The 17,003-nt window shown below is 35.9% G+C and overlaps 3 protein-coding genes and 1 long non-coding RNA gene across 6 annotated transcripts in view; 3 read left to right on the top strand and 1 right to left on the bottom strand.

Moving 5' to 3' along the window:
- Positions 1–1,832: 1,832 nt before the first annotated feature.
- LOC100638226 (macoilin-1-like) lies at positions 1,833–8,966 on the bottom strand. Its single transcript, XM_011407637.2, has 10 exons — positions 8,781–8,966; positions 8,584–8,725; positions 7,825–8,075; positions 6,679–7,187; positions 6,093–6,232; positions 5,734–5,975; positions 4,678–4,804; positions 4,308–4,430; positions 3,365–3,501; positions 1,833–2,297 (listed from the first exon to the last, which is right to left on the bottom strand). The coding sequence occupies exons 1-10, from the start codon at positions 8,855–8,857 to the stop codon at positions 2,168–2,170; spliced, it is 1,878 nt and encodes a 625-aa protein (XP_011405939.2). The 5' UTR covers positions 8,858–8,966; the 3' UTR covers positions 1,833–2,167.
- Positions 8,967–9,287: 321 nt separating this feature from the next.
- The window catches only part of LOC100638100 (superoxide dismutase [Cu-Zn] 1-like), a 9,649-nt gene continuing 1,933 nt past the window's right edge, over positions 9,288–17,003 (top strand). Inside the window, exons 1-4 of one of the 3 annotated variants that reach the window (XM_011407636.2) lie at positions 9,298–9,496; positions 10,229–10,322; positions 10,903–11,087; positions 11,484–11,707. In XM_011407636.2, the coding sequence (XP_011405938.1) occupies positions 9,389–9,496; positions 10,229–10,322; positions 10,903–11,087; positions 11,484–11,597 (501 nt within the window). In that variant the 5' untranslated portion in view covers positions 9,298–9,388 and the 3' untranslated portion in view covers positions 11,598–11,707. Of the gene's footprint in view, positions 9,497–10,228; positions 10,323–10,902; positions 11,088–11,483; positions 11,708–17,003 lie in introns of those variants that run through there. The other 2 variants (XM_003388832.3, XM_020000366.1) reach the window with 2 other exon arrangements.
- On the top strand, positions 12,131–14,781 carry LOC109584578 (interaptin-like). Its single transcript, XM_020000365.1, has 12 exons — positions 12,131–12,241; positions 12,385–12,713; positions 12,893–12,967; positions 13,020–13,085; positions 13,136–13,177; positions 13,229–13,273; positions 13,322–13,384; positions 13,434–13,517; positions 13,569–13,676; positions 13,771–13,830; positions 13,884–13,976; positions 14,029–14,781. The coding sequence occupies exons 2-12, from the start codon at positions 12,404–12,406 to the stop codon at positions 14,655–14,657; spliced, it is 1,575 nt and encodes a 524-aa protein (XP_019855924.1). The 5' UTR covers positions 12,131–12,241; positions 12,385–12,403; the 3' UTR covers positions 14,658–14,781.
- LOC109584579 (uncharacterized) lies at positions 16,739–16,980 on the top strand. The gene is made up of 2 exons (XR_002186074.1): positions 16,739–16,814; positions 16,871–16,980. It is a non-coding gene; the product is annotated as an uncharacterized LOC109584579 (long non-coding RNA).

Raw genomic sequence — 17,003 nt, 5'->3', positions numbered from 1 at the left:
CTGTTTTTATTTTCAGTTTTATTTTGGTTGTTGTTTATCATCTTTACCTGCAGTTATCACATATGAAATGTTATGATACTCTAATTAAGAAGTTATTCAAGAAACAAGATGAAGATGATGATCCTATTTTAGATGTAACTGAATCACATCTAACTGTTGATCAGCAAAGGAGAGCTATGGTACCAAGTTTTACTGATTATGTTAGACGAGAATCAGTTGTTGACTTATTTTAATCTTTAGTAATTTTTTGCCATTTCATGAGGCTTTTACTATTTCTATTAGCTATAATTTTTAGTCTTAGAAACTGTGATGTTGGTATTCCTAAGTATTATACAGTGTGATAAAAGAATTCTTTTTTCTAATAGTTATTCATTTCTACAACAAAATGAAATTATAATTCATATGCAAGGTGTAGATCTAAGCTATAGATGTAAAATTAATGTATATAAATTTCATAACTGATAAATCAGAAACATGCATGCAGCATACCTATGATACCTGCTTACTGAAGTTAGTAGTTGTTTCACTCCCACCAAGAGTATCTACTCTTGCTCCTACTCATTGACATTCTTTTATACTGATTATAGATCTATTTGCTTCAGTTCTGAGAAAGAAGGCTAAGCTGTATATCTCTCTGTCATAATTAATCTACCTTACAATGTTCAAATATCTGATCATATTCTTGGAGTTCATTCCACTAATTGGTTAGACTATCAAGCAATAATAATAATTGAAATGCTAACCCGTGCACACAATATCAACCTATCTTCGCCCAAAAGGAGAAACCTCAATCTCTCTATTTTAGATCAATTCCTCACATTCTTTTAGTTGCTTCTGATCATGGCCTAATACCATGCAATGTTTAGTTTTGAAGCAGCAATGCTGTCGTCTCTGAGGGATACAATTCTGTTGCGGTTTGCGTTTCTGCTACTGATGGAATCTCTCACCTTACGTACTAAATGTATCAACTGATGGAGATGCAGGTTATACTAGCTAAGGCTTTTATGACTTTAATAAATTAGTAATGTGGTAGTGTTACTGATATTTTTGAATTGGACCCATGCAGGCCATTTAATAACTGTATTTAGGCTGTGGAATTATGGATCTGGTGTTATTACATTTTATTAATAATTTTTTGTTAGGGCCCAAACAAAACTTCCCATTTTTTGTTGTTTGTATGTGGGCCCCAAATTGTATACCTTTTGTTTTTAATAATAATTTGGGAAGGGTTTGTAATAACACTATCCATGTTCACATTATCCTTAATGGTAATGGAAGAAGATTAAGTAGGCAGGGAGGGTGGGAGAAGCATTGATGCTGCTGCTTGTTGTAATGCTCCTGCTTGCTTTCTCCAGCTGACTACTACTACCGTTACCCCGTACTACAAACTGCTGGTTATACTTATAAGTAATATAACTACCACTGACCCAACTTTGTTTAACCCTTTGGCCTAAACTTCAGCTCTAGTCTTGGGCAGCCCAAGACCTACAGCTAAGTAGCTTCTCATGCGCCATGACCAACGGTCTATTCAAAAATATGGGCTATGGTTATGGGGTCGGGTGAGTCCTATTAATATTCTTTTTATTTTACCTACAGTAGTATTCACTGTCACTTTTATTCTCAATTTTATTCTAAAAATTACATGCTATATATACTAGTGTAACACTAAATTCAATGATGCCTGTGCTTGTTGTTAAGAATTGAATGAATGATTGAGAAAAAACAATTGAAATGATAATTTTTGAACTTACAGGCAGTGCATGTGATGCTGCATTCTTTACAGCAACATTCAGAAATAAAACATCATCAGTCTGTAGTAGGTTAAGTACAGGTGCACTGTGCTATAGCTATCATTTCAAGATTTTTAATAATGTTAATAATAATAATAAGTTGCTAAACTGATGGCCAAAACAAAAAAATGGGAAAATTGTTAAATGAATGAATGAAATCCTCAGTTCTCTTTCTATCAGCAGCCATCTTCTTGTGTAGTAGTGATAATAATAATAATAATTATAATAACAAAAAACAAAATTATTAATTATTTTGTCAGTCAAATGTGTAGTGTTTATAAGGGAAAACCAAGAGAGAGAGAGAGAGGAGTGAGAGAGAAAGAAAGTGTAGAAAGTTACACAATCAGACTTCTCTCTCTGCCTCTGTCTCCCTCTTTCTAATGATGAGGAGAGGAGAGGGATGGGGTCCAGGTGGAGTGGAGAGCAACCACGTGATGGAGCTTCTGCTTCAAACTCTCAATCTCTTTGTCTTTCTTCTTCAATTCATCAACCAGACCTTCTTGTTTCCTTTAGAAATGAATGATAGTGTCACTCAGTGATTTTAGGAATAATCATTATTAGCAAATTCATTTATAAATGCAACAGTATACATGTATGTGCATGTACTACATGTACTTGTTTGTGGATAAAAATATGAACAACTTAGAATAAAGAATTCTCTTATAGCCACTTCTGATGAAATATCCTGTACTATAGTACAGGGACTTTGGCTCAATTTTTGAGCAACTTTAAAAATTCATTAAAAAATCTAATTTTGATCGGAATCAGTTCAAACTTTCTATACAACATAAGAACATGTATATGCATCATAAAATGTAATAAAAATAGAGAATTCTTTACTTGTGATTTTTGACAAAATTTGGCTTGTGACCCTGTACTATAGTACAGGGACTTTGGCCCGATTTTTGAGCAACTTTAAAAATTGATAAAAAATCAAATTTTGATCGGAATCAGTTCAAACTTTCTACGCCACATAAAAATATGCATCAGAAAATGTAATAAAAATGGAGAATTTTCACCTTTTCATTTTTGGCAAAAATTGGCCCGCAACCCTGTACTATAGTACAGGGACTTTAGCCCGATTTTTAGCAACTTTAAAAATTCATTAAAAAATCCAATTTTGATCGGAATGAGTTCAAACTTTCTACGCAACATAAGTACATGTACATGCATCAGAAAATGTAATAAAAATAGAGAATTCTCACATTTTCATTTTTGGCGAAATTTGGCTCGTGACCCTGTACTATAGTACAGGGACTTTGGCTCGATTTTGGAGCAACTTTAAAAATGCATAAAAAATCTAATTTTGATCGGAATCAGCTCAAGCTTTCTACGCAACATAGGAACATGTATATGCATCAGAAAATGTAATAAAAATGAAGAATTCTTTACTTGTAATTTTTGACAAAATTAGGCCCGTGACCCTGTACTATAGTACAGGGACTTTGACCCACTTTTGGAGCAACTTTAAAAATGCAATGTTGATTAAAATTAGCTTTAAGTTGCTAAATACATACACTGTACATGTATATATGAATCAAAAATGTAATAAAAATACATGTACATGTACATACTTTCTAGCTTCACTGAGATATTGAAAGAGTTCAATTTTAACTCTTGTCTCATCAGCCAGTGATGCCTTGAGTTGATCAGTGTGTTCCTGGAGAGTCATACACTCCTTTGACTTATCAGTGACAGTATCCAGTAAAGACTGAGGGGAGGGGGAGAGAGAGGGAGAGATATGTCAACTTGTCAAGATATAGTTCTATTATTAATAATAAACTACATGTACTGACTCTCATATCGCTATAGCAATACATGTACATGTACAAATAGTAGTAGCACAGATTAGAATTATTCAGAGCACAAAGAAGTGTTTTTACAACAAGAATATTTGTTTTACAAATAATTCGGTCACAGTTGGATTGGTTCATGCTTTTAAAGCATACATGTACATGTACATCTATCGTAATTTTGGAAATTTTCGGATAATTTTAATTTTTGGATAGACAGAAAAATTCAAAAATATAAAAGTTAAAATTTTAAACAATTGAATATTAAAATATTCGGGTAAGAAGGAATTCCGGTATCCGTGCCATGTGGCTTGACTTCAGCTGTTTTCAGCACTGCTCTGTGCCCTCTACTCCTTCTTTCTCGCTCATACTCACTCTCTCTTGGTCTACCATTGAGCTCCTTGATGTCTCTTCAAAGTCATTGACTGTTACTGCTTAATATTGGAATTAAACTTAATTTCGGAACAAGATGGCTATCCGAAAATTAAAGTTCATTTAAAATTAATTATCTAATTTATTTTCTAATTGGAAATTTCCAAAATTACGGTACATACATCTACATGTACATGTAAATGTACAAGTATTGTAACACAGAGCTTAATTAATATTTGGCTCAGATACTGTGTACATGTACATGTATGGTTTTAAAAAGCATACACTGATACACTGTACATGCATAAGTACATGTACATGTACATGTACATGTACATGTACAAGTACATACTTGATTTTTCTTAATGAGTTGTTGCTGTTCGTTCTGTAATGAAGTCAAGTCCCGTTCCTTTTTAGACAGTTTATCTTTAAGTTCTTTCAATTCTTCTCTGCTCCAGTGGTTCTGGGTTGAAGCCTACATGTACAAAAACAATAACAACAACAACAACAACAACAACAACAACAACAACAACAAAGACAATAATAATAAAAATAACGATAATAATAATAATAATAATAATAATAATAATAATAATAATGTCACTTAGGCCCCTTACGTTCACTTCTTTCTATATCAATAATAATAATAATAATAATAAATACATGTAAATAAATAATGATACATACATGTACATTAGTTAGATTATTGGTCCAGGTCTTACTTGTGATCTTTGTTCTCTGAGTTGTGATTCCAGTCTCTTCCTTTGTGAGAGTTCGTGTTTGAGCTGATCTTCAAGTGATGATATACTGCCCATATCCTGAGATTTACTGCTTGATAACTTTGCCAACCTACAGCACATGTACAGCACATGCATAAAAATTTAAAATAATAATAACAACAAAGAAAAAACATAAAAATGTACATGTACACATACACGTACATGTACACGTCACATACATGTACAGTATGTACATGTATGTACACGTAGTTAAGTACATGTACATGTACTAGCTGTTATGTCCTTTTAAAAGTTCATTTAGAAGTTCTTTGTTCCAATCTACCATTGAACTACTAACCACAAGCATTATTGCTGCTGTTGGTTTTACACATGCACAAAGGAAGAAGCAACAAACTACGTGTACATGTACATGTACCTACTGTACATGTACGCAAGGTAGAGTAGCTACTTAGTTAACTTTTCATTGCCCTGGAGTGTACTTAAGGTTAAAGAGGGGTAGGGAGAGAGAGGGGGTGAAAGTGATAAAAATGAATATAAATTCCAAATGGTGTGCATTACTTAATGTAGTATTAAATACTGTAAATTAATTGTACTATTATCACTCACCAACACCTTAATGAACAGGTAAGACTATACATTTACATGAAGCACAAATTGAAATTATAAATGATGATATTTAAAACAATAATAAATAACAACAAAGACAAAAACAAAAATAGTGATATTCAAATAACACACAAAACATTGCAATTCGTGTACATGTACATGGTCATGGTCATACTGTACAGCTGGTAATCTTGGAGGGGAGAAATTCTTGCAAATTGTTAAATTTTTGATGATTGGCAGGTATTGACTTGGCAAATTAATGTCAATGTGCCATTGAACATGAATATGATGGCTCAAAATGATTATCTTTACTTTGATAAAATGGCTATCAAAAAGTCAAATCTGTAAAAACCTCCTCCTGTAAAATACATGTACGTGTACATGTACATGTACACAATACATGTGCGTGTACATCTGCCGCTGCTACAGTACCTGTTCTGGAGTGTCTCTGTTTCTTGTCTAAGTCTCTGAGCCTCAGTCCTAGCTAGTCTTTCTTGCTGCAGCAGCACCATTACTCTTTGATTAGCTTCCTCTTCTTGTAGACTTGATGCATGGAGGTCAGCCTGGAGTCTCTTCACTTCTTTCTCTAGTCTTGAGAAATCACTCTCCAGTTGAGTCCGAAGTGATTTCTCTTCTTTCAGTTCTATCTGTAAGGATTCGGTTGATTTAGCAGCCTGTGGGGAGGGAAGGGTTAAAAATAATAATAATAATAATAATAATATAATAATAATAATAATGATGATGAAAGAAACAAACATTAAACAATAAAGGAGAAACACAACTATTATTACTTTCTCTCTGGCGTCCATTTGTTGCTGTAGGTCAGTCCTAGGCACTGCCTTTACTAATGCTTGTTTCTTGAGTCCAAAAGTTGATTGACTTAACTGCTTACTAGCACCTGATGAAGGACGTGGTATAACATCACCATTACCTAACAACAAGAGGACATGAACATGGAGTAATTGCTGATAATAATAATAACAACAGGAATTTGATGTACATGTACATGTACAATTATACATGTGAATTAATCATGTAATTTGTCATTATTTTTATTTCATTTCTCACATCATTGACAAACATGTATGGCTAAAAAACCACAAATACATGTACATGCATATATGCACAAATAAAGTACATGTACATGTACATGTGTACGTACTTTACATTTAGAAATATACAATGTACATGAACGTTCACATCTTACTAGATATAGATACTCATCTTCAAATGACACTTAAATTTTGACAGTACATGTATACATGTACTTGATCAATATGAACATGCATGTGTATGTGTATACACACGTGTACATGTACATGTACGTACTTTACTATAATAATAAAAACATATATATTCATTACATGTACAAATCACCTATTAATCCTCCATTGGGTAGAGGGCCAACTTCAGATACGTATCCCTGTTTCCACAGCGATGGGGCCACACCCCCAACAGGACTAATGGGAGGTTTAGCGTCTTGTTTGGTAGTAGGAGAGGAGTCCCTCTTACTGACCACACCCCCCACACTAACAGTCTTATTACTAATACTATTATTATTTACAGCTGATCCTTTTGAGTTCTGAGACTTTCCATTAACACTATAATTCTTATTACTTCCCGCTGTTGCCTTAGAAACCAGTTTAACATGAGACTTCCCCTTAGCGTCGGTATGCGGACTATCTTCAGATGTGGGTGTGGCCCCACCTACTCTCCCAGTACTGCCTTCTTCTGATACGTCATCTTCGTAAACCGGAAGAGCCTTACAGAGGATTTCAAAACATCGTGAGTTCTCTTCTGAGACCGAGCGCTGCTGTCTCTGTCTTATGACGTGGGTTAGTTGGTGCTTTAATTGGAAACTCATCGTAACTACTGGATAACCAATACTGGGGGGAGAGAGGAAGGGAGGGAGAGAAAGAGAGAGGGAGAGAGAGAGAGAAGAGAGAGAGAGAGAAGAGAGAGAGAGAGAGGGAGAGAAAGAGAGGGAGGGAGAAAGAGGGGGGAGAGAGAGAGAGGGAGGGAGAAAGAGAGGGGGGAGAGAGAGAGGGGGGGAGGGAGGGAGAGATGAGTCATTCTTATTATCACAGCTATACAGCTAAGCAAACAGATACTATTGTGATGGTTGATTAAACATTGACTCAACAGCTTTCATAACTGTGAATAATAATAATACACACAAGGCACACAAATGTACCACCTAATGTACTCCAACATCTAATAACAGACAACACATGGACACTAATATCATTAAAGTATCCTTTATAATAGTACAGGTAGTAGTGGGTCCATTAAAAAGATTAATTTAAGCAATTAATGCATTACTATTAATGACAAATAGATTATAATTATATTAATGAAAAACTTATAGTTTAAACAATAAACGCTAATTCCATCAAAACACTAAAACCAGTTAACTTATAGTACCACCATACATGTACCTACAGTATCATGATGACCAGTTATACTATTAACATACTCTACATTACAATACATGTACATGTACATGTACGGCCGTGGACTCACCAGTGTGCTCCAAATGGTCGAAGTAAGGTGACAATGGGCATTGGTAGAAAGTTAAGTCTCTGGGTCACTTCAACGTAAAGGAAGAGCATCCATAGTAACATACTACCATAACCAAAGGAAGAGTCCCAACTACGTATCAATTCAAGCCAGACACAAGCACTGGCCATGAAGAACAACCATGGACCAAGTAACATTGTCCAACATATGATGTCTAAATATACTACCAACATTATGAAGAAGAGAGAAAATATCTGAAGGGAGAGAGAGAGGGAGGGGGAGAGAGAGAGAGAGAGAGATGTAGAGATGAAAGTAATGTCTGAAAGATAAACAATCATTTAATAAGATACGGTACTAAGTAAAACAAAAAAAGGATACAGTGTTACTAATGATAACAATTAAGAGATGCACATTTATAATACAGATACAGAATGTAAATAATTATTAATACAGACAAGCCCACTAAGGCTCTAAGCCATGTGTTAAGATACACTGTATGTCATCAAGTAATCTCAATTATCTGCTGTATGATACAATGTACATGTACATCAAGCTCTCTTTATATTATACATGTACATTCTCTACTTTCTAAAGTCCCTCTCTCTCTCTCTCTCTCTTCATTTCTCTACTACATATAAGTACATGTACATGTGTACACATATTCTGTTCTTTGTAACTATGCACAACGCTTGCAGCTCTCTCTCCCTTTCTACCTTTAAACTTTCACCCTCTCTCTGTCTCCCTCTCTCTCTCTCTCCTCACCAGTCCTTGGTACTTATAAGAGTCGATGACACTCCTCAAAAACATGATAGCTGGGTACAGATACTCAAGCCTAAAGCCCACCACAGCATCAAGGAACACTATCAGTCCCCATCCACAGACCAGCTTAACATGAAGGTAATTACTGTAGGAGAAAGAGGGGAAGGAGGGGTCGTGTCGTTATAATGTGTACCGAGTACCTTGTTTGTGGTAGTTCAGTTTGAGTCTTGTTCTTTTTGGAGGGAAGTTTCTTTATGCTGACCACACGCCGTCTCATGTTGGCCTCCTCTGTCTCCTTTCTAGAGAGAGAGGATGATGCCAGAGCTGAGAGAGAAAGGCTGAAAGGGTGGAGTGAGTCTCACTGCGTGTAATTGACAATAAAGAGAGACACCACTCCAGAACACGTGGGACTAATTTCTACACTGGGTCCTGTACACACACCTTTAATCAGTCCCCGCCCTTACAAAAAATGGCTGCTAGTGCTTCTTTTTAAAAAACTCTCAAAAAAAGCTTCATTTTACTTATAAATTCCACACACTTTAGAGCCATATAATGGCTTACATCTTGTGCCTTTGAGAAAACTGTAATCTAACAAGAAAATAATGTTTAAAATGGAAATTTTTAAAGTCTCCAACTAGGACACACCCTCACACCCATAAACACGCCTACGGACACGCCCATTTGATGAAAACACACTGCAGTGATGCACACGACCCTAGTCCCTGTATCAAGATCAGCCCCTCGGTCTATTATACAACCAGCCCTTGCTTTCTTGCTGTTGGATATCTTATAGGTTCTGTTTCAACTCATGGCAGTAGACAAAGCTAAATTTGAGACGTCGCCCCCTGTTGCTAGGGCAGTCTGTATCCTGGCCAGCAGCGATGATGTCAAAGGAACAATCGAGTTTATTCAAAACGTAAGATCTAGTGAGCGTCAAGCTGCTAATTATTACCTTGTTCTAGTTTATGACTTTAGATATACACGTGTGTCTTTAGCTGTTACTGTGAGAGTGAGAATAGAATTTATTTTTGCCTTGCTTTTTGCACATGTTCATTGGCATGTAACCACAAAAATGCAATTGCTTATTTTTAACAAAACATCAAATTTACAAGCTCTTTGCATAATTTGGTGTGACAGTTTTGTATGTTTAAAGTATATAAACCTGCAATATCGCGTGCATTAGTTTCAATGTTAGCTATTTCATGCAGCAACAGCCTATTCTTATCACTTTAAGTTATGTATTTTTAATCAGTGATTTGCTAATGTTATTGATTTAGCGTGTACTAATTTTTTGCAATTTTGCTCTTTTCTCAATTTTCCATTCGCAAAAAGGCATAGCAATTAGTTCCCACAAAAATAGTGGTTACATATATTATGTATCTCTTTTCTCTCCCCTATTTCTCTCTCCCTCTCTCTCTCTCCCTCCTTCCCTTGCCCCCCCCTCTCTCTCCCTCTCTCTCTCTCTTCTCTCTCTCCCTCCTTTCCTCACCTCCCCTCTCTCTCCCTCCTTCCCTCACCCCCTCTCTCTCTCCCTCTTTTCCTCGCCCCCCCTCTCTCTCTCCCTCCTTCCCTCACCCCCTCTCTCTCTCTCCCTCCTTTCCTTGCCCCCCTCTCTCCCTCCCTCTCCCCCTCTCTCTTTCTCTTTTAGGAACAAGGCATTACAAAAGTGACTGGTAAGGTCACATCTCTAGCTCCTGGGGATCATGGTTTCCATATTCATCAGTTTGGAGATTATACATCTGGTAAAAGAGAGGGAAGGGAAGGAAAGAGAGAGGGAGAGTAGAGACAATTTTAGTTTTCTTAATTACAAGTTGTAAATGTCACAGATTGCATGTTTGTTGTATTGAAGCCCAGTACATGTACTTGTGATCATGTACTTGTGTATATCCAGTGACTGTTTCTAATTGTCCCTAATGTTTGCTAAACACTGTAGAGTAAGGAACCTTTAATTGCTGCCATTGGGTCTTAAGTAATAAACCTATTACAGTACATGTACATGTAACTTAAAAATATCCTTCCATGAAATTCTGAGCTGCTTTCACCATCAATGATGCATGAGTATTGGCAAGCAGATCAGCCTTCATATAGTGTCACTACATTAAGATCTATCCTGTATATCCTGTATCTATACTGTATCTATTGACACACGTACATTGATTTGATGACTTAGGATCAACACATTAATGTTTTACATTCATCTAGTCTAGTTTTATTGGGTGATGAGAATCTCTATGTTTGGGGGCGTGACTAGGAGGTGTGGCGATGAGGCGGAACCCTTCAATATTTTACATTCATCTACATGTAGTTATTATTATTTTCAAGGTTGTGTCAGTGCTGGCTCTCATTTCAACCCAGCTGGTAAGAATCATGGCGGACCCAAAGACGGTGAGAGACACGCTGGTGACCTTGGGAACATCACATCCACTGGAGGAGACACTGAAATTGAGTTGTATGATGATCAGATTCCACTGACTGGCCCCAACAGTATCATTGGACGATCCGTTGTGGTAAGATTAAGTACAGGGTGTTTGTACATGTACCGTGATTCCTATGAAAATTTGTCACATCAAGTTTCGTATTTGTAATTTTTAAAAATGATTTTTTGGAGGGAGCTTTTAAATTATTATTTTGTCGAATTTGGAGGATTCATTAATACATGAAACCGGCTATATCTTAACTTGGGCTATTAAGAACTTAGAGATAAGTGACAAAATTAGAACCACATGGAACAAACGAATTTTTAGAATTATTTTGGTAGAAAATTATTTATTTTCCAATTTAGAGTGCCAAATATTTAGAGGAATTACGGCACATTATAGTCGTTGAATCTTGTGTACTTGTACATGAATAATGAAAGACATTTTTTATTATTACATTGTGTCCTTACATGTACATACATGCAGGTACATGCTGATCCTGATGATCTTGGTAAAGACGGTCATCCTGACAGTCTAACTACTGGTCACGCTGGGGCTCGTCTGGCCTGTGGGGTGATTGGTAGCACCAAATTACAATAAACAATAACAATAAACAACTTTATTTAGTGATGTGAAACGTTTTCATTTATGTAGTGATTTTGCTATTGCCATTTAAATAAAAATGATTGTTACTTATAAGGATACATGAATAAGCAATGACATGTAATTAGTTAATATAGCTAATTATTAATTAACTATTACAATTATATTAACATTAATCGTTAACCCTAAACATAGCCCCACAATAGCTTTTTCCATTTTTCTGCCTGTGTATATACAATGCATAAGAGCTTACGAGGAATGAGCTCAAAGCATTCTCCTTTGTGCCAACCACTACCATGTTCTACATCACTGACTGTGATGGAGACTCATTGTTCTCTATTGTTTTAATTGACAATGGTAAGTTCTCTAAAGGTCATAGAGTACAGTGGGAGAATCCGCAATAATGCACCAAAAATGTAACCACAAGTATAGTACTACAAAGCATGATAATGAAATATTATTTGTCATTTCCTGCAGATAACAGCTTGTTTATATTAAGATCAATGGGATAGTTATGCTAAATTTTAGCCTCACCCCCCCCCCCCAATCTATCTCCAATATAGTATACTCAACACTGCTGATGTTGCATTTCTCTTTAGAGGCTTTATCTCAAAAAACTAGAAAGAATCAATAGATAGAGGGTAAGCTACATGGTAATTAGGTAAACTAATACATAATATTTGAGGTTATAATATAACAGTATCATATTTTAGCCTAATTTCAATGAAAGAGGAAGTTTACATATAGAATCATTCATGTATATACATTGTTGTTTTATCTTTAGTTGCCTTGTTTGAATTCAAATGTCCTGTAACAGAGATATCTCTTACGATGACTTTTTGAATCAGAAGCCATCACTACAAGAGCTAATTCAACACATTGATACAAAGAATGAATGGCTTATGCTTGGAGTAATATTGGGGCTGAAAAAAGAGGATATAGACCAGCTACCAAAGGGTGTAATCACAGGAAAGACAGTAGCACTGCTTGAGCTATGGCTACACACTCCTACTGCAAGCAGGAGAAAATTGCTAGAGGAATTGAGAAAGGATCCAGATATACAGGATGTGGCTGAAGATTACAATCAATATCTCACAAATATATTTACATATTGTTAGTATATACATGTTTATCTTAATGCACCCATTACCTACATGTGCTTTGTAGTGCCTGCAGACATACAACTGCACATACTCATCTTACATGCATGATGTAATGTGTATACATACTCATAGTTATTTTAGTGATGTCATTGTATGCTACATGTATGTACCAGGAGGCTATTTTTATAGGTGAACAATCATCTGAATCGGATAAGGGCCATACTGATCACAAAAGCTTTGTATCAGGAAAAGAGGAACCCTCAAGTAAAAAATATGAAAAAGCTAGTCACTGCATTGCTGTATTGTATATATGTAGATACTGAGGAAAGAATGAAGAATGAGATTGAGACTTTAGAAGCTGCTCTCAAAGAGAAGGAAGATGGTAGGAATGATTCAATATTGTTGATTTAATATATTATTGTGTGATTCAAGAGCTGCTAGTTGTTATTCAAACAAAGGAAGAAGAGAAAATTGGTAAAAATAAAATAACAGATTACGAATTAAATGATGTACATGTGCATGTAGCTATCAAGGAAGAAATGCAGCTGGCCAACAAAGAGAAGCAAAATGGTAAGAAACATGCACATTTTTAAAATTAATTTTGAATGAATATTGAAGAATTGAATTCTGAGATTCAAGATTTGCAAGTTGCTATTAGTAATAAGGAAGAAGACATTGCTGGTTAGAACAGTTTTTATTAACAATATGAATATTAATACACTTATAACAGCTGCTAATGAAGAACTAGAATCTACTAAACAGGAATTAGCTGAGAAGAAGGAAAAGGTGGCTACTCTTGTTCAAGGAACCATTGGTAAATTTTTACATTTGAAAGAGATCTTTTACATTAATTACTGTAATAAAGATCGTGAAAGATTCAAAGAAATGTCTGAAAGCCGACTTCAAAAAATTAAAGTTGAGAATGAATCAGTGATTAAATCATTGCAAGAAAACCTGTCGAGAACAAATGAAGGTAATGATAATAAAAATGTATTATAAAATCATGCAATGATGTATATATGCAATGATTGTGCAGTGACGTAAATCATGATGTATGCACTTTGTAGAATTATCATCCACAAAGCAACTGCTGTCTGTTAAAGAAGAAGATTTGAAAGTACAAAGAGGTACATAACAAAACATAATGAAAATGATTTACAGAATAAACTGTTTATGACAGAGTCTATGGATTTGCAGCAAAAGATGACAAAGAACATGCACCGTGAAATTGATGATTTGAGAGCTAAGCTTGCAAGCAAAGATCAGCACACAAGTAAGTCATTATTTTATACTTTCTTATTCATTAATGATGTTTGCTCTTATAGTTATAGTGATAGAATCAGGTAAATTCGAAGTTCGTCTTACCTCTTTGTCATCAGAGCAGTGTCCAAATCTCCTAACAAAGATAGAGGACAAACATCAACACGTTTATCTCAGTGATTCATCTGATGTTGCTCAGTTGCTGCTAGTACCTCTGTTGCAGATGAAAAAAATCAGTAGTTTGTATATTCGCTCAACCCATTTGAAATGTGATTTAGTTAAGTCATTCTCATCTCAAATTTCAGATAACAACACAGTAGAGAGTTTGTATATCAATCAAAATTCCATTGATGATGATGGGGTCATTATCTTAGCTCAATCTCTAAAGAATAACAAGAAGCTTCAGCACCTATCACTTGAGTTCAATACTGGAGTTACTTCACTCAGTGTCCCATCACTTGCTGAATTGATATGCATCAATTGCACATTGTCAGTTCTTGATGTCTCCAACACTAGCATTGATACTGAGGGAGTGCTGGAACTGGCCAAGTCTCTCAAGTCCAATACAAGACTACGAAATATTGTAGTAGATGAGAAACACAAAGCAGTGTGCACTCCATTATTACTTGGTACTAGACTAGCTTACTCCTATCATTCAATTGCCCACGAACAGTCAGGCACTGTTAAAAAATAATACTTTACCCCATCAGTTTTCTAAAGTCTATTTGTTGTATTTTTTGTATTGTATCCCCATTTCTCTTTGCCTTGATTCCCTGACCCACCAATTATTAACATGTGATGTATATATGTACATTGTATATATGGTTTTTATAATAAAAGCACTTTTTGTGAAATAAAATCAGCTGAGGATGGTAGGAAGGTACCCCCATACATCATGTGTAGATATTAGTGTACTCTATAATGTTGAATATCTAATCTTATATCTCATTAATGTTGATCAGTGTACAAAATCACACGATGATGATAAATGCATGGCAAGATACTGTTGGGGATACTGTTGGGGATAATAGAACAGTTATTTTAGTATGAAACTATTGCAAACTTGGAAAAGTAGAAAAAACAATTAAAATACATTACTATTATTATTATTATTATTATTATTATTATTATTATTATTATACATTGAAATTAATGTTCTTAACTCTCCATCTCAACTTCAGCTATTTCGCTGAGGTGGGAGTGTACTAGTATCAACCACGCCTCCATTACCCAGTGCTTCCACTTGTGACTTTGTCTTCACATTGTCCCATGATATGTTACTGATACCAGTGTTCATGTCCCAACTCGGATCAAACTCTTTCCCTTTAGCACCACGTCCTGGGGCCCAAGCAACCTATGGTAATATAATATGATGTAATGATATGTTAGTTGCTTCAAAATTTAGGCCTAATATAGTAAAGGGTCATGGGCCAAATTTCGCCAAAAATAAAAAGTAGAGAATGCTCCATTTTAATAATTTCCTTATGTCACGTAGAAAGTTTAGCTGATTCCAACCAAGTTTGTATTTTTTACAATTTTTAAAAGTTGCTCCAAAATAGGGCCACATTTGGTACTGTATACAAGGGCGTAGGGGAGAAAAAAAGAAAGGGGTAGGCTACGGGGAGAAAAGGGCGTGTGAAGCGCACTGCCGATTTGGCCACGCCCACTTTTACAGCTGTGAAATGGGCGTGTTCTCGCAAGATGGAGTGTTCTTCCATGGTTCTTCACTCTCAGACTCCGATGAGGAATCAGGCAAGACTCAAGGTAGTGGCACAATCAACAAAATCATCATTCACAAGATCATCATCTTCAATTTCCTCATGCTCGTCTTCAGTACAAATAGTCTATATGGCTGGGGTTGACTACTAATATACTCAACTAAAATTTGCATAAAAATTAACAAAGCTTTTGTTTCTTTGCAGCTGACATTGTGATAATGTGATAGTCAGGCGGAGCCTGCCTCTCGCGGAAAAACGGAGAGTCAGGTTCAGTACGGTAGCTAGTTTTGTGTCATGGGTGGAGCTGACAGCATGCATATAGGTGGGGCTGAAAATGAGCACTGCCCATACGCGTGTAAACATGACCGTCGTATGTTTAGGCTGTGGTAAAGACTTAAGCAAAGAGAGCAAAAACAGATGTGATCCAGCAGCAGAAAGGTGCAGAGATGTGATAAATGTTTGGAGGAAGCATTTTTATGGACCAAGTTGCTGAGAATGATATTGATTTTGACTTAGACGAACTACTGACTAAACATAAATTTTGCCGTCCGTGTGTGTCAGTTTTTTCGAAACTGACGAAGCTCGAAAGTAGTGCTTTGGATAATGTTAGAGATGCAGTAAGAGCTTTGTTAGATTCAGGTGCACTTACTGATAAGACTTGGAAGAGACATATAACACAAAGACTTTCCATAGCCAGTGGGTAGCACTATGAAAACATCTCTTCCTTCGAGGAAAGCCTTGATAGCTGCCAACTGCTCCTCCTTTAAGACATAGTTCAGCTTTCTAAACACCATTTCCTTTACATCCATTTTAAAATAATTTATGATAATGTTATTCATGTCTTGTGTGGGTGTTATTTGAGTCATTGTGACTCATTTCCTGCTAGCGCAGAAATCCTGCGCTTGACACAAAACTAGCTACCGTACTGAACCTGACTCTCCGTTTTTCCGCGAGAGGCAGGCCCCGCCTGACTAATAATGTGATGGCTTCACTTTTTATTAAGCTAGCTAATTAATTAAGTTAATTAATTATGTAAAGACTCCACCTTTAGTAATTGTGCTAAAATGGCTGGTTTTCTTTTCTTTCTGTCTCTGTTTGCTCTGTCTCTGTTTGCCTGTGTCAAAAGTGACTGAGTGAGTAACTGCCAGTTGAGACAACTACCCTAAACTTTTATAATCTTTGGTCATAGGTGACTAAGGCAGAAACTCAATATAGGTAAACTACTAAACTTCAATTCTGACTTCTGAACTTTAGGGTAGGCTATAGCCTACCCTAGCCTTATGCTAGCTACGCCCTTGACTGTATATGTAGGTAAGGATGAT

This window comes from Amphimedon queenslandica, unplaced genomic scaffold, assembly GCF_000090795.2.
Source record: "Amphimedon queenslandica unplaced genomic scaffold, v1.1 AMPQUscaffold_13196, whole genome shotgun sequence".
NCBI classification, from domain to species: domain Eukaryota; kingdom Metazoa; phylum Porifera; class Demospongiae; order Haplosclerida; family Niphatidae; genus Amphimedon; species Amphimedon queenslandica.
This window is presented reverse-complemented; position numbering and strand designations above follow the sequence as displayed.